Here is an 18,722-nt window from a genome sequence, read left to right as displayed (position 1 = left end):
GAAGATATTCAATGGTATATAGGTCGTTTATGTTCCGAATTTCAAGACCATTTTTGGTTACTCAAGCCGATTATTGTCCACTACTGTCTATTATACTAAAAATACATTGGCAATGACATTCACCAGGAAAACTGTCCCACTCATAGCTACGAATTCTTGTTAGAGTGAAAAAAATTATTATCTAAATTTTGCAAATTTAATGAATTGTTAAATGTTATTAGAGTTTTATTTTAAGATTCATATTTTATGTTATTATGTTATTCATCTGTGACGTTTTTCAACTGTATTACATTGTTTTTGTTATACTTTTGTTGAGAATAAAATATTATTATTATTATTATTACATACAAGATCGAAGGGGAAGATGTCAGAAGAGTAAATAGTGTTCAGGATCTGGGAGTTCAATTTGATCCCAAGTTACTGTTCACTTCACATGTGGAGACTGTTGTGACCAGGGCTAGAAAGAAGCTTGGCATCATGAGGTGGATTTCGAGGGATTTCCAAAATGCCAATACACTGATGTGTCTCTACACAGCACTTGTGAGAAACCATCTGGAATACGCCTCCGTGATCTGGAACCGGGATAGACTCTGCACATCTGTCATGCTGGAGGGGATACAGAGGAAACTCGTTAAGTACTCGATGCGACGCTTCATTCCAGGCTCAGAAGACTTATCCTACAGGGAGCTGTGCTTGGCCATAGACTTGGAAAACTTGGAATGGCGGAGGAAGAAGAACGATGCCATGTTTATACATGCTTGCCTCCATGGTCAAATTACCGTTGGTAAACGTGGGATCGACCTGATTGTACCGACTCGACATTTTAGACGGTTTCATGTGTTCAAACCCGTTATACGAAGCTACACATCACCAGTAGAAAGAAGCATTGGCAGTGCAAATAAGCTTTCTGAAAGAATGGACTTTTTCGTGCCAGTGAAGGTTTTCAAAGCAAAGCTTAAGTCTCTTACAGAGTATATTTTTTAATGCTGGAAAATTGCTATACTGATCATTTGCATGTCACAATTTCACGACACAAAAGTTATTTGCTATTTTGAGCAACTCAAAGACAGTTATATCAATGTACCTGAACTTTTTCCCTTTTCATTTTTGACTTGTGCAACTTACAAAGGCCTTGAGCTGTCATTCTGCACGGTGAAAACCTACTATTATTCTGTATATTTAGATGTGTTATAACTTGTTTATTTGTACAAATAAAGGTATTATTATTATTATTATCACTGTTCAGTTAAGAGTGTAAGAAGGGCACAGTATGAGAGACTACCAGCGTCACATAGCTTCACCACAAACAACTACTAGGACTATCGGCTTCAGTTTAACAGTCACATTTGCAACATAAACGCCCTATACCATGGGATATCACCACAATATGATACAGTATCAACTGAATATGATACAGTATCATCTCTACCTGATACACAACGTCAAAATTTGATACAAAACTAAAACTTCACTGTGAAATTAGAAGTATCCTAGACCTGTTAACTCTTTATTTCCATTCTAAATAAATTGTTTTAATTCTATTTCAGATCAACAGCCTAGGTCTGAAAGTCGGCTTTGCAGACAATATGGTGCACGATACCTATTTGGACACATTCTATACGGAACTGATTATAACACCGACCGATTTCTTCCAAAATATAATGTCTGGAGAGGCTTTCTTGCAAGATTTCGATAAGAGAAGACTGAAAGCACCTGCTTCTGAATACAGGTAATGTATTACAGATAATGTATTTTTATTGTTTTGAGGTTCGTAACACACCTGAAATATCTGCTTGACTGTATTTTCTACTAGTAGGTAACCCGTGCTCTGCAAGGGTTCAATTGAAAACTGAAAACTTGACCAACTAAAATCTTGAAGAATTCAGAATAAACCTATAACCATCATCGGTAAATTGAGAATCTATAAGGAAAATGTCAAGTTAATGAGTTGAGTAGTTGAGACGTGATGATGCGTCATTCATGAATTTCCTATTCCCTACCTGTATAAGGTGATTGTTTTCTTTATTATTATTATTATTATTATTATTATTATTATTATTATTATTGGGAGATGGAGTTGCCCACATAAGCTCTTAGGCTTGTGCGTGGGAAATGAGTGAGAGGGATGATGATGAGAAAAGACGTCTGATTTTTATTATATTATAAATTTTTGTTTTGTTTTTCAAAAGCGATAAATATTTTTTTGAATTATTTAATTTGATTCAATTAACATTAATTTTCTATAGTTTTTTATTTGTTTATAAAATGTTGATTATTTGTTGTTTACAGATGGATAAGCACTATGTCTTCGCCTCACTTGGACGTGCAGTACTTGGTGTCAAGAAATGAAGTGTTGGTGCCAGTTGCTCGACTAATGTCTCCGTTCTTCGACCCTGAATATCCACTGTGAGTAGGTTCTCCACTATTAATAATTATTATTAATCGAAAATCCCAATTAAATGCTGTAAATCACCCCGAAGACTTCTGCTACTGCAAATATTGACAACAGGGTAAACAGCTAGATGGAAATTCGATGAGCGCTGCTATTCAAATATTATTTGTCAGCCCGGGAATCGAACCAAGTACCTCCAAATTAAATGCTGTAAATCACCCCGAAGACTTGTGCTACTGCAAATATTGACAACAGGGTAAACAGCTAGATGGAAATTCGATGAGCGCTACTATCCAAATATTATTTGTCAGCCCGGGAATCGAACCCAAGACCTCCAAATTAAATGCTGTAAATCACCCCGAAGACTTCTGCTACTGCAAATATTGACAACAGGGTAAACATCTAGATGCAAATTCGATGAGCGCTACTATTCAAAAATTATTTTGTCAGCCCGGGAATCGAACCCAGTACCTCCTAATTGCCGGTCAGGAATGCTTACCCTTACACTAAACTGACAATCTCTGGATAGCAGCGCTCATTTTATACGAAGCCATAGCGGCCAACCAGTCTACAGATGGAAATTACTGAAATATTGCAATTATTCAAATGCTGATGAATTGATTATTATTAAACGAAAATCCAAATTAAATGCTGTAAATCACCCCGAAGACTCCTGCTACTGCAAATATTGACAAAAGGGTAAACAGCTGGATGGAAATTCGATGAGCGCTACTATTCAAAAATTATTTGTCAGCCCGGGAAATTTGTAAGGCTCTTAACTATTAATATTGGAATCAAGAACATTATTCCAATTCAAATTATATAATTTTCAATATATTTCATGATACAGCAAGAATACCTACATTTAGGAGGCTGAAGAACTATCTCTTCTAAACTTCCAATATTACTTTAAGGTCAAGACACTCGTGTTACTAGATGGAGCGGCCATTTTGTGTTACTTTTGGCGGCACATTTCAAAATTCAATCTAATTCAAACTATTTTTATTCGTAACAAAATCATCACTTGTTTCTACAGACCTATTGCTTCAAGTGTTTTCAAAAATGAGGAGAAAAAGATTGTGAAGAGAAAGAAGACAGAAGAAGAAGAAGAAGAAGAAGAAGAAGAAGGGTGGCTGATTGCAATAGCGGAAAGCTATTGGGCGATGGGTTCGCCAACCCCTACGCCAGAAATTGTTAGTTTTTTTATTTTTATTTGCCTATCATTCTATGATAGTTGACCAAGCGAAGTGAGGTCTAAGATTCAAGTCGACGGTTTAGCATTTCTCCTAATGTTCAAATGTTTATATGTAGCGCATTTACGGCGAAACGCGGTAATAGATTTTCATGAAATTTGAAAGGTATGTTCCTTTTCTAAATTGCGCGTCGACGTATATACAAGGTTTTTGGAAATTTTGACGACACGTCACTGTACGATAGGACAGAAAGCTCTATGTTTATTCAGGATTTTTTCTTGATATTTTAAATTGATAAATTATTTATCAATTTTTGAGAAAAGATAACAACAGGGTCAATGTAACTTACTGAGCGCGAGGTCTACTGTACACAGAACTACTAGTTTATATTTATGATAGTTTATGGCATTCATGAGTTCACATTTATGATATGTTATGGAATTTATTATGTTCAATTAAAATACATTTATTAATGCCTCTAATTTTATTATGCCTAAATTAGGCATTTATTATTATTTTATGGCATTTATTATGTTCATTTATGTATATACTCGATTGAAAGATCTTCCGACTTGGAGGGATATGCGGAGCAAAAAAAAGTACGGGTGTGAAAAGCGGCCATGCTATAGAGAGGTCCACGTTATAACGGCAGTGTTTGTTTAGCTATCCTTGTCTTTCATCCAACAAAGCTGATAGCGCTATCTCTTTCTCGCTTTGCTCTGTTGCCCAGATTGTTTTTTAACAACGTAGACATATAATTAATCAGTAGTTCTGTGAACAGTAACCTCACGCAGTATTCTCATCCACAAGTACATGATTGAAACTATAGACCTTATGGAAATACAGCAATAGACTGGCTTCTCCACACATCTGTGTAATCACTTGTCAGCTGATTTATGATGAATAATTCTATAGTCTGATTTTTACTCTAATATTGGCGTATGAAGGAGGCTCCTTTTTCCTTTTATATTATCCTTGAAATGCAACATTTCCAAAAAACCTTGTATATACGTTGACGTGCAATTAAAAAAGGAACATACCTGTCGAATTTCATGAAAATCTATTACCGCGTTTCGCCGTAAATGCGAAACATATAAACATTAAGAGAAATGTAGCCAAACCGTAGACTTGAATCTTAGACCTCACTTCGCTCGGTCAATTAACAAAATATTTAATCTTGATTATGAAAATTTATTATGAAATCATTGAAAAATATAATTTGTTGCTTAATAAAAATATTGATTTTTTCAAACGAGAATGAACAGTTATTAACATCAATAAACCTGTATCAGGTACCGTCTATAGAAGGCATTGACAAGACAGAGGATCGGCAACGTTGTCCACTGCCATTATAATGTGGACCCCACTATAGTTTCCTTTCTGAAAGCACTGCATCGAATGTTGTTATTATAATCAAATTCGTAACTAACTCTTTCTCATTTTTGGTAGAGAGTTAGTGGGAAGGATATTTTCAATATTCTTTCCGAAGAATGGACATTGATATGTCCAAAGCTCCGCCAATTTATGTAGATGCATAACAATATAATTATCTATAGTTATTCCAAATTGCTTTTTTCATATCATATACAGTTCAATAATTATTTTCTTAGTCTATATTATGTAAATTCATCTATAATTTTGCTGTACTGTAAGCTATTGTATATAAGTGTAAAAGTTATATTTACATAAATAAAGTACTCAATCAATCAATTTTTTGCAGCCCCCTACTATACGGCACCCTAGGCACTGCCCTAGCACAGGCTATCCTATCATCTCTCTCTCCCTCTAATCTACACTTCGCAGGAGACGGCACACTGCTCTCTCCCGACCACCCCGCCCTCCCTCCTGCCATGTTGGCCTCCCAATCCCCCTTCCAGTGCATCCATGCCTGGTTGGCCCGCCATTCCACCACACATCAGCTGAGAAACACGACAACACTGGAGGCTATGTTAGCTGTGGCCGGCATACGGCAGGCTTATCAGGTGAGTTGAACCAAAAACATTCATTACTAAACTTCCGGTAGTCGCGCCCTACTCAATCACACGAGCAGTCGCGTGTTGTATTTTGTACAACATCCAATTTCCCAAGTGTTATGTACTCTGTTTACTGTCAAAACATATTAATTAATCAATTGTATAATTACTTTTTCGCCCCAATTGGATGTAATGAGCTGGTTTTCGTGCGTCATATGGAGGCCGAAAGTGATTGTTTTCTGACCAGGCCGGTAAAATTTTTTCGCCCCATATGGATGTAATGAGCTGGTTTTCGTGCGTCATATGGAGGCCGAAAATGATTGTTTTCTGACCAGGCCGGTAAAAGTTTTACGGCCCTAGGGCTGTAAAATAACCTTGAAGTCAGCTGATTCTGATTTGATGTGAACGTGTTTACAAAGTGGTTTATGAAACGGAATCAGTTTATGCTTCTAGAATTGAATAAGTATTCTGCAATAAGATACTATCATTTTATTTGGATGAATGAAATACAGATAAAATATATATTATAAACTATTCAAATTCAATTTTCAGAGTAGGATAGAACTTCTAACCTAAACTTCCGAAGTCAACAACAACAAGCATTGTTGACGTTGACATTCAGATTGGCCAAATTTCAAGTGTGCTAAAACAGCTGATCAAAAAACTTTTCATTATTTGTGTTTATTATTCAAGAATCAAAACATTTATAATAATATCATCTTATTGTCATTTGGAAGAATAAAAAGTATAAACTCTTACATAATTGAACATAATCTTTTAGGCTAATTAGACAAATCAGAATAAAAAATAAAAATACTTGGACAATTTCCTGATATTCAGATTATCTCAGATTTGCTAGAGCTATGACCTTCCTGGTTTGCTTTCGGAAGTGCCTAATAAACAATTATTCTCATATTTATATTGTTTATTTTTCTTTGTGGCGAAAAATAACGTTCTCACCATGGGCAAAAATGTTTTTCCGGCTCTCAATCTTTTCTAGTCCTCGGCCTACGGCCTCGGACTTGAAAACCGATTTCGAGCCGGAAAAATCTCATTTTCGGCCCTAGGTGCGAAATATACTATTACGGCCCTAGGGCTGTAAAATAACCTTGAAGTCAGCTGATACTGATTTGATGTGAATGTGTTTACAAAATAGTTTATGAAACGGAATCGGTTTATGCTTCTAGATATTGATTTAAGTATTTTGCAATAAGATACTATCATTTTATTTGGATGAATGAAATACAAATGAGATATTATAAACTATTCAAATTCTATTTTCAGAGTATAATGGAATCTAACCTCAAACCTCCTAGTACTGCGTTTATCACGAAACATGTGGATAAACGGAATCAGTTTATGCTTCTAGAATTGAATAAAGTATTCTGCAATAATATACTATCATTTTATTTGGATGAATGAAATACAGATGAGATATACATTATAAACTATTCAAATTCGATTTTCAGAGTAGGATAGAACTTCTAACCTAAACTTCCGTTGACATTCAGATTGGCCAATTTCAAGTGTGCTAAAACAGCTGATCAAAAACTTTTCATTATTTGTGTTTATTATTCAATAATTAAAACATTTATAATAATATCATCTAATTGTCATTTGAAAGAATAAGAAAGTATAAACTCAACCTCCCACATAATTGAACATAATCTTCTAGGTTATTTAGACAAATCAGAATAAAAAATAAAAATACTTGGACAATTCCTGATATTCAGATTACCTCAGATTTGCTAGAGCTATCACCTTCCACTTCTGCTTTCGGAAGTGCTTAGTAAACAACTATTCTCATATTATATATATATATATATATATATATATATATAATATATATATATATATATATAATTTATTTTGTGTGTGGCGAAAAATAGCGTTCGCACCACGGGCAAAAATGTTTTTCCGGCTATCAATCTTTTCTAGTCCTCGGCCTACGGCCTCGGACTTGAAAACCGATTTCAAGCCGGAAATTCTCATTTTCGGCCCTAGTTGCGAAATATACTATTTACATCTTCTTGGATTATTTCACGCCTATGAACATTTGGATGATAACCATTTCTTAGCCCAATAAGGTACACCAAGCAAAGCAATCAATTCTGTGTTATTGGAACCGTTTACGTCAGTCTAGTTGCCAATTATTGAATCAACTACTATCATAGCCACCAACATTTTTCATAAACAATGATTATATGATTCAAATCGGTAAGCTTTTGATGGCAGTACCATATCGATACCTTCATTCCAATACCACGTATGAGAATTTTTAAGCAATTTCGGTTTTTAATGGTTTCTAAAGGTAATTTTGGCGCTCTTTCCAATGGTTCTAATCCCAAGTATCAGAAACGAACGGTTCAGCTGTTATTCACAATTTCCGATAACACGTATTAGAATTGTTTGAGAATAATTTCTAATAGCATGTATCAGGCAATTTCGAATATCACGTATCAGAAAACCCACATGAATCTGTTGCCTAGGTTTCCAATACAACGTAAGATCACCAATTCAAATAACACGTATCAGAAAGCACATGGCGTTGGGGAAAAACTGGTGATTCTGTAGTCGTTGATATAGTCAGCCTGAAATATCAAAATGGGATTGTATTCTATAAATTGAATTTCAATGATGATTATCAAAAATTTGCCAAGAAGACCTTCCAAAGTGAGGAATGATGCAGAAGCTCCAGCATTGTATGAGGGTCCGATTCCTATCCCACTTTCCAAATGGAAACACCTTCAAGAATTGAAAAACGTGATACCAATTGACTTTCACGATACTTTACGATAATCTTCCACATAAATTAACAGAGAATGAAAAACTTGAGAAGAAGTGAATAAGAAAAAAGTAATAAGTAGAGCACTGAAATTTTCATTTAAAAAAATCTGGTGTGGTGCACTCACACAACTTTCCTTGCCGTTATGAAAATTGATCAACTGACGCTAGTGTTCCCGCGCATCTCAAGTCCACTCTTCTAAGATCTGAACCAGCTGGTGACAGGACAATAACGCTGAAGACACACGAAGTCTGCTATCTCTTCATAGTGAATGATTTAATATAATCAACAGTTGCCAACAGTTTGCAATTGAATAATCTTATTTTCTCTAATTTCGAGCTTATTTTCAATTTTAGGTGGAAATGTTACTGGACATTAATTGAAGAGATTTTCATGCTCAATCTTTTCCAATTGAATTTTTTTGTTTAAATTGTATCTGAAACTCGATAATTGAAAATCTAAAATCAAACTTTGCATAGATGGTGCTGTGCTCCTGAAATTTTTGAACGTATGTGATTTAATAATTTGTAGGATAATCATTTGAAGATTTATTTGTGAGAAAAAGTTCAAAAAATGTACTATTATCCATAATTGTAGCTTTTCACATGGGAAATTATGATAATAATTGCTAAAATCAGTTTTTTGGCCCTCCTGAAAAATTTGCTTTTCTGTACATACGTGGTATTAGAATGAAGGTATCGATATAGCTGTTAACATCAAATTTAAGAATAAGAATGTTTATTTCGCCAAAATTATATAGTTACAAAACATGAATGATACATACAAAATGCATAATAAAAATGTAAATTATAATAGATCTAAATGATTTGGCACAGCCAGCAAAGTTAAACTTGTGCGCTAGCTGTGAGTTCATAAAGCAAACAGTACGAAGTAGCCTATAGCAATACTGAAAAATGGAAAAATATATATAGCCTACCTATGTAATAAATATTATAGTAATGCTTCTTATAAATAATACAATGATAAGAATTGAATAATTTCGTGTTAAAACCAATTATACAGGTGATAACCAAAAACAAGTCATACAGCCTTCATTTAAATCTTCTAAATGCAAACTAATGAAGAAGAATACAATAAAAAATGAAATTTTCAGTTGTGAGCACATCCCAGTGCTTAATCAATTTTCATAAAATACCAAAAACAAGTCATACAGCCTACATTTAAATCTTCCAAATGCAAACTAATCAAGAAGAATACAATAAAAAATGAAATTTTCAGTTGTGAGCACATCCCAGTGCTTAATCAATTTTCATAAATAATACAAAAGATAGAAAGACATTCAAAACTCAAAAGAATCATGAATAGATTTATTAACATTTAGGCATTGTAAAATATATATTCATTGTATAAATTATTAGCATTGTCGATACAACAACCCAAACAGCCATTAGTCGTTTATACACCGATATCTCGCCGACACGACAGGACAGGACAGAATTTTCTCTGATGGACAGTATTAGAGGAGACTGTGGTTTATAACTGCGCGAGGTCTATTATTCACAGAACTACTAGTTTATTCAGAATTACACTACTTACAGAAAAGTACCACATGCTTATAAGCCCAATACGGTTCCAATTCTAATTTATACAACAGTCCAAATGCAGCTAGGTTATGTGTCTTTTTCACAAAATGGTTTTAGGACAGTTTTCATAGAAGATTGTGTCTCCATTTTAGAATTATATGATGAATTGTGTTGCAGGCCCTCCATTCAGCACTGAGTACCTATCCGCACATTCACCAACCCGGGTTCGAATACTATGAAAATGAAGCAATCTTTTTCGTCACATACGCCCAGGTAACAACTCTTATACAATTATTCAAATTTTCTAATATATCAGCCATAAAATTACATCCAAATGCAATTGAGATAGAAACTGCTGGCCAGAATTAGACTGAACTCACACTTAGGCGACTCAGGTGGAGAAGAGACTGGACTCTAGTGGAGAGCATGTGTTTCCAAATGGTGACGTCGCGGAGACTAGAATCGACTGGTCTGAGTGTCACCATTTGGAAATACTTGCTCTCCACTAGAGTCCAGTCTCTTCTCCAGCTGAGTCGCCTAAGTGTGAGTTGAGCCATAACTGAGACGAAAACGATCATAATCGTTTGACAATGACAATGGTGTAATAACCGAAACCGGTCTTTCTAATTATCAATAAATCAGTGGTTTCTTGACAATTTCTTAGTCTTTTTCATTCAATATGAATAATTACCACAATATCAACTTCTCAACTACACAAAAAGGAAAACGATCAGATAAACCTCCATGCCTGCGGGTGGGACTCGAACCCACGACCAGGTAGCGCTAGCAGACTAGAGAATGCATTCGCACACGACAGTGAAAATATAATCTCCTTGAGATCTTATAGGACTGTTCACAGTCAGCCCGGCCGAGCGAGTGTGAATAATCCCATTAGAGAACTTATGGAAATTATATTTTTACTGTTCACTGTGACTGTTTTGTATACTTGTGACTGTTTAATACTTTTTGACGTGTCATATACTACCAAGCTTTGCTTGATCATGTAGTGTTACATGACGAAAATTAAACTAAATCAAACTTTGTGCGAATGCACTCTTTAGTGTGCTAGCGCTACCTGGTTGTGGGTTCGGATCCCGCCCAAAGGCATGGACGTTTTATCATCTCATCGAATCACCCTTGCACTTTACAATAATCACGCACAAGCTAGAAGCTCATGTGAGAATCATCCGCAATTGAAGTTATTGAAAGAATTCAGAATATGACTAGAAAAGTGAAACCATAACCCTATTTCGGACTTGTTATCTAAATTTGGGACAGAAATAGTACAAGGAGTGTCCTTAGTTTTTCTTTCCCAGTCGGTGCTACTTTGTAGAAATTATAATAAATAAATAATAAAAATAGTTCTTTACACTGCTTTACATTAAATGGAAAGAACTAAGAAATTGTCAAAAAACCACAGATTTATTGATACTAAGAAACTGTCAAAAAACCACATAAATTTCTAAGTATCTTCAATAAATCTGTGGTTTTTTGACAATTTCTTAGTCTTTTTCATTCAATATGAATAATTACCACAATATCAACTTGTCAACTACACAAAAACTGCTTTACACTTTACATCTCAAATCCACTGACTTTAATAAAAAATGTATAGCCTATAATCTGCTACGTTACTCAGCTTACTTGCACTAATCTTCATAATTATTATTATTAAATAAAAGTTCTCGTCTCCATTTTCAATTTTTTTAAATCATTCTACTACAGTGAGGTCCACGTTATAATGGCAGTGGAGAAAGATAGGAGAACAACAACGTTGCCAATCATCTGTCTTGTCAATGCCTTCTATAGACGGTAGCTGATACAGGTTTATTAATGTAATATCATAGAGAAACAATATCCTAAGTAGATATCCCATGGTATAGGACGTTTATGTCGCAACTTTTACTGTTATGTCAAGCCAATAGTCCACGTAGTTCTTTCCCGTGATGCTGTGTGACGCTGGTAGTCTCTCATATTGTGCCGTTCATACACTCTTACACTCCCAACAAAACGGTTAAAATCTACAGTAATCGGCTTGGGATAACAGTGAAAGTTGCAACATAAACGCCCTATACCATGGAATATCTACTTACGCTATTGTTTCTCCATGGTAATATTAACTGTTCATTCTCCTTTAAAATAATCAATTATACATTATTAACAAGAAATTACATTTTTCCATAATTGCATAATGAATTCACATAATTAAGATTACATATTTTGTAAATTAATTATTAATTCTACATTGATAAAAGACGATCTGGCATCAGAGCAAAGCGAGAAAGAGATATCACTATTTGTTTTGTTAAATGATAGACAAGGATAGCAATACCATTGTTAATCAAACACTGCCATTATAACGTGGACCTCACTATAATTAAATAATAGTTCTCGTCTTCATTTTCAAATTTCTAAAATCATTCTAATAGTTTCAGGATTAAGGTAGGTTACAGATGGAATTAAATAGAGAATGCATTTATTCAAATGCTAATTAATATATAATTATTATTTAACGAAAATCCTAAATAAATGCTGTAAATCACCCCGAAGACCTCTGCTACTGCAGACATTGACAACAGGGTTAACAGCTAGATGGAAATTCGATGAGAACTACTATCCAAAAATTAGTTGCCAGCCCGGGAATCGAACCCGGTACCTCCCAATTGCCAGTCAGGAATGCTAATAGTAGTTCTCACCGAATTTCCATCTAGCTGTTAACCCTGTTGTCAATGTCTGCAGTAGCAGAGGTCTTCGGGGTGATTTGAAGCATTTATTTAGGATTTTCGTTAAATAATAATTAAGGTAGGTACCTATATGTGAAGGTTTTGGATCTCGACGTGCTTACTGTATTATAATTCATTCATTATTATAGTCATTCATTTATTTTTGATCGATTTGTTAGTATTTTTTATCCAACAATCACGAATGTGTAGGTTCATTCATTCTGTTTTCATTTTTATTCAATTTCAGTCACTATGTATATTGAAGACCCCTCAACAAAAGGCCATGGAATACATGCTTGGAACTAGATTGGATGACTCTCTGTTGTAAGTTATTTCTCAATTTTCATCATATTTGTAGTTAAATAAATGGATAATATCAAAAACTGCAATTAAAAAATGTGTCACTATATATATTTGAATATCAATAATTCAATGGGAGAGTCCCAATTCGTCAAGATCTCAGTTAATCAAGTGCCTATTTCGACCATTTCTTGAGATTAAATAAAAATACTAGATATTATCATAGAGAAAAGATATCATGAGAAGATATCTTCTCAGATATCTAAATCTGTGGTTTGACAATATCTAAACTATAAAATTAAATTAATCTAAAATATAATAAAGGAAAGAACTGGCTTATACACTTGGGGGATAGGAAATTCATGAATGACGCATCATCACGTCTCAACTACTCAACTGATTGACTTGAAATGTTGCATACAGATTCTCAATTCACCGAGGATGGTTATAGGCCTGTTTTAAATTCTTCAAGATCTCATTAGGTCCAGTTTGTCAAGTATTAAATTAGACCCTTGCGGAGCTCGGGTTACCTACTACTACTACTATAGTGTGGTCCACGTTATAATGGCAGTGGATAAAGATAGAAGAATAGCGATGCCGATCCTCTACATTAATTAATTTTATTTCTACACTGTCAAAAACATAATTGGCATCGTTGTGGACCTAGAAAAGGATAGCACCACCGGCTTTGTGGAATGATAGACAAGGATAGCAAAACCAAAGTTGATCAAATACTGTCATTATATCATGGACCTCACTATAGTAGATAATATTATATCTATTGATTCACTAGCTGGCCCGGCGAACTTTGTACCGCCAAATTGTTTATTGCATCTCATGACAAACTTTAGCTGGATGCACACCTGAGGAGGCGCGATACGGCATTTTATTTATATAGATAATCTCCCAACTGCAAAATAAATATTTTACTAAAATCAATTAATTCTGAATACCGAAGACAGCACAATTATTCGAAACAAAGCAATGTCTTCAGAGCATGTACCTAAGTCTTTAACCTGAGGCCGCACTGCTGGATGGTTACACACAGAACAGTCATTTTGCTTTTAGTCGGGGCGTTTAGAATAAAATACATGGGCGGTTATGGAGCAGCACACACTCTTGTCTATTATCATAGAGAAACAATAGCGTAAGTAGATATCCCTTGGTATAATGAGGTTATTTCGCAACTTTTACTGTTGTCTCAAGCAGATTACTGTCAATTATTGTCGATTTTTACTGTTTTGGCCGAGTGAGAGTGTATGAACGGAACAATATGAGAGACTACCATTGTCACACAGCTTCAAGGGAAAGAACTACGTGGACTATCGGCTGGAGATAACAGTAAAAGTTACGACATAAACTCCCTATACCATGGGATATCTACTTGAGCTATTGTTTCTCTATGCTACTATCTACCGACGGCTGTTGGATGACTCAATAATTATAACAGCTGATTTTTATTTCTGTGTGTGGCCATCTCACAAATCTTCTCCCATAAGGATTACATGTAAACTTCGAAGGGCCGTATAGTGAGGTCCACGTTATAATGACAGTGGATAAAGATAGGAGAACAGCGTTTTCGATTCTCTGCCTTAATTAATTAATTAATTAATTATACTTCTGCATTGTCGAAACGATAGAAAGAAGAAGAAGAAGAAGAAGAAGTTGATAGATAGTACAGAGTGTGTGAGTCATACACAGTTAGTCAGGGTCACATAACAATAACAATTCAGATAAGAGAGAAGAGAAACAAAAAGCCAATGCTTTATTATTATTGCCACATTATCTTTGTATACACTACATACGTTCACTACTTCTTCTAATAACTCGAAACTGCTCAGTAATTTTTCCCATCATAGTTTCAACACAATATGATACAGTAACAACACAATATGATACAGTATCATCTCAACTTGATACACAACACCATAATTTGATACAAAACAGGATAGAGCTATCTGCTTTGTCGAATGATAGACAAGGATAGCAACATCAAAGTTAATCAAATACTGTCATTATAACGTGGACCTCACTATAGGAAAGCCTGAAGTTGGATTATAAATTTGATAGGCCATAAACCTGGTCCTGAACATAACGAACACAACTAAAAAAAATCATCAAATTCGGTGCACACATAAAAAAGTTATTGAATGTTGAAATTTGAGGCTCGATTTTTATTTATATAAATTTAATGAAATGCTTTGAATGAAAAAATATGAATTTGTGAATGATTCTATGTAAATAGTTGTAAAATTTGTGACAATTAATCTATTTTTTTTTCAAATTTCAGACTAGATGCAGTATTAGCTCAATCGAAAGAGTTCACAACAGCGTTCTCGTGTCAACCATCTACAAAACATTTCTGTGAACAGGCCTGTGAGGACCTTATCAAACCCAACATGACATCTGAAAGTGACGACTCATCATTCTTCTCAAAATTATTTGGTTGATTACCGACTTAATTCCAGGATAAAACTGCAACAAATGTCTGATTTGAAGTTTTCCAAAGTTTTTAAATAGAATTGCATTGATTTCTACGACAGTGTTAAAGCTGGATTCTAATGTGAACGACTTTATTTTAATTTGAAATGGAAATAGATTTTAGATTTGAAAAAGTTCTAAATTAGAATACCGTTTTTTTACGACAGTGTGGACGCATTTAAGCTGGATTTTAATGTGAAAGACTTGAATTTAATTTGAAAAGGTAACAGATTTCAGATTTGAATTTTGAAAAAGTTCACTATTAGAATATCGTTGGTTCTTAAGGCAATGTTCACGTATTTGAGCTGGATTCTAATGTGAAAGACTTGATTTTAATTTAAAACAAACAGATTTCAGATTTGAAATTGTCCAAAGTTTTAAAATAGGCAGTGTTCACGTATTTGAGCTGGATTCTAATGTGAAAGACTTGATTTTAATTTAAAAAGGAAAAATATTTCAGATTTGAAATTGTCCAAAGTTTTAAAATAGAATACCTTTGTTTCTTGAGGCAGTATTCACGCAGCTGGATTCCATTTTGGAAGACTTGATTCTAATTTAAAGCGGAAACAGATTTCAGATTTGAAGTTTGAAAAAGTTCTCTATTAGAATACCGTTGTTTCTTGAGGCAGTATTCACGCAGCTGGATTCCATTTTGAAAGACCTGATTCCAATTTAAGCGGAAACAGGCTTCTGATTTAAAATTTGAAAAAGTTCTCGATTATATGGAGAATTTCTCGAGAATATCGTTGATTCTTAAAGGTAGGCGCACACAGATCGTCATCGGACGGACGGCACGCATCGGATGATTAGATTTGATGCATCGTTTTCAATTGAAGTGCGCATGCCTATATGATGCGTGTCCGATGACGATCTGGATTCCAATTTGAAAGACTTTATTTTTATTTGAAACGAAACCCAATCTCTGATTTAAATCTTAAAAAAATCTCAATAATTATACCGCTGGTTCTTATAACAGTGTTGCACGAATTCAAGTTTGTTTCTAGAAATGGGAGCCTATTAGCTCTTAGGGAAAAGTTAACACATTAGCAGACTGTAAATGCGTGAACATTGCCATAAGAATTAATGGTATTCAATTTTTGCCCAACACTTGTATAGCTAAAGATATTATATGAAGAAGTTTTCAAATTCTACGATTATAATATTATGGATCTCTGTTATTAAGTTAGTTTGTTTCTGATATTATTTTTTAACCTTTTCTATAATTATTTTTCTCCATGAATGGAATGTTTTTAATTTACTAAATTTTTTAGCTTCTGGTAATTTTCTGATAATTGATTCAATAATTTTCAATTCCATATTCAACTTAATTTCATTGGTATTTTTTCAATCTTGAATTATTATAAGTTATTTTCAACTTTTGAACATTTACCAGTTTAAACGTTTTCCATAAATTAAACCATGATATTATATTGATCTTTCTCAGTTAACTAAATTCTTTGATTTCGTTAACTTTTAGATAATTGATAAACCCTGTTCCTAAAAATGTATTTAACTCAAAAAATGTACTTAACTCAAACTTTAAGATAACTTTTCCCAACTTATTCAACCAAAAACTATAAACAAATTCCTATTAATTTCCAATCTCAAAACATTTCCTATCCCATGACAAAAATCTAGTCCAAACCGACTTTCAAAAATTATTTATAGGTTGTGAATTTTAGATATTTTTCAATTTACAGATTTATTTTTCACTTCCAAACATCTTGACGATACTCATTTATGATATTAAGTTGAAAAGTGAAAATGTATTTTGTTTCAAGTATTTTATTACAGGGAGATCTGAATTTTTCAAAGCTTTCATCAATGATATTACATTTTTCTTTTAGTTATTACTTTAATTTGTGACAGCGTCTATTTATTTATTTTATCATCATAAGTTTATGTCTGATGTATCGTCTGATTTTTAATTATATTTATATCAGTTTACTTTGTTTTGTATTTTTGTTCGATTTATTTATGAATTATACTAATATGTAACTAAAGTACTTTCCTAGAGCTACGGTACTCAATATTTGTTGAATGAATACTCTTTAGTTCCCTCTTATTTTAATTCTTGTGTTGAAATATTATAACACAATATTAGAAGTTGAAATTTGACAAAATTAGTTATAATTTCTCCTAGTTATCCAGTTAATAACACAGTTTAAGCTGTTTTCAAATGATATTTTGACAAATTAATCACATTTCTCCGACATAAATCTAATTTTTTTTTAGTTGATTCGCCATCTAATTGTCTTCTTTTTCTGTAGGGCTACTTTTGAATATAAATAAAAATATAAATCTAAAACATGTCGTGACGTAATAATTAAAAAGGGTTTTCAGATTTATATTTTTATGTATATATAATACTTTTTTATTTATTACTACTCATAACAACCTCTAGATGAATGCTATTCCTAGAAATATGTATTAGTTTATTCGATTATCCATTGAAAATTCTTGAAGCTATATTACCATAGAGAAACAATAGCATAAGTAGATATGCCATGGTATAGGGCGTTTATGTCGCAACTTTTACTGTTATCTCAAGCCGATAATTCACGTAGTTCTTTCCCGTGAAGCTGTGTGACACTGGTAGTCTCTCAAATTGTGCCGTTCATACACTCCCAACAAAACAGTAAAAATTGACAATAATCGGCAGTAATCGGCTTGAGATAACAGTAAAAGTTGCAACATAAACGCCCTATACCATGGGATATCTACTTACGCTATTGTTTCTCTATGGTACTACTCTAGATGAATGCTATTCCTAGGAATATGTATTATTCCAATCAATTATTCATTCAAATTATTGAAGCTATAAATTACTCACATTTTAAATCCATTGTGTTTGAATAATAATATATTAGGTTGTATGATTTATTTTAAGGAGGAATCATTAATTTTCACGAAAACTGTATTATTTTATTCAATTATCAATCTCAAATTTTGAGAGAAAATGTCTCTTCAAAGAAATAATTTTTTGATTTTGAATCAAGATTAAAAAATCAATAAATTATTTCCCAATCAAAAAAATTTAAATCAAGAAATAATTTCTTCATTTTTATTGTCTCTAATTAGGAAGGATAATATTCGTTGTTTCCAATGTTTTTTATCTAATTTATCAAATTTCCCTCTTCTATTTTTTATTATTCGGAAGGATAATATAATTTCAGATATTTTTTTTTGTAAATATAATTTATTTCTATTGAGTAGGAATTTGTTGGCATAAGGTTCCAAATGTGTATTCTCTGATGATATATATATATTTTATTGTAACTGTAAGTATTTTACTAATTGTGTACTATATCTACTACTATATGTATTCTTT

At 33.4% G+C, this 18,722-nt stretch overlaps 1 protein-coding gene across 6 annotated transcripts in view; it reads left to right on the top strand.

Moving 5' to 3' along the window:
• The window catches only part of LOC111056364 (endothelin-converting enzyme 2), a 124,141-nt gene extending 108,008 nt beyond the window's left edge, over positions 1 to 16,133 (top strand). For all 6 annotated transcript variants that reach the window (XM_039440518.1, XM_039440517.1, XM_039440519.1 and 3 more), the window contains exons 11-16: positions 1,548 to 1,729; positions 2,290 to 2,406; positions 5,306 to 5,567; positions 10,065 to 10,160; positions 12,858 to 12,934; positions 15,201 to 16,133. In XM_039440518.1, the coding sequence (XP_039296452.1) occupies positions 1,548 to 1,729; positions 2,290 to 2,406; positions 5,306 to 5,567; positions 10,065 to 10,160; positions 12,858 to 12,934; positions 15,201 to 15,360 (894 nt within the window). In that variant the 3' untranslated portion in view covers positions 15,361 to 16,133. The remainder of the gene's footprint in view (positions 1 to 1,547; positions 1,730 to 2,289; positions 2,407 to 5,305; positions 5,568 to 10,064; positions 10,161 to 12,857; positions 12,935 to 15,200) is intronic.
• The last annotated feature ends 2,589 nt before the right edge of the window (positions 16,134 to 18,722 follow it).

Source organism: Nilaparvata lugens, chromosome 14, assembly GCF_014356525.2.
Source record: "Nilaparvata lugens isolate BPH chromosome 14, ASM1435652v1, whole genome shotgun sequence".
Classification (NCBI taxonomy): domain Eukaryota; kingdom Metazoa; phylum Arthropoda; class Insecta; order Hemiptera; family Delphacidae; genus Nilaparvata; species Nilaparvata lugens.
This window is presented reverse-complemented; position numbering and strand designations above follow the sequence as displayed.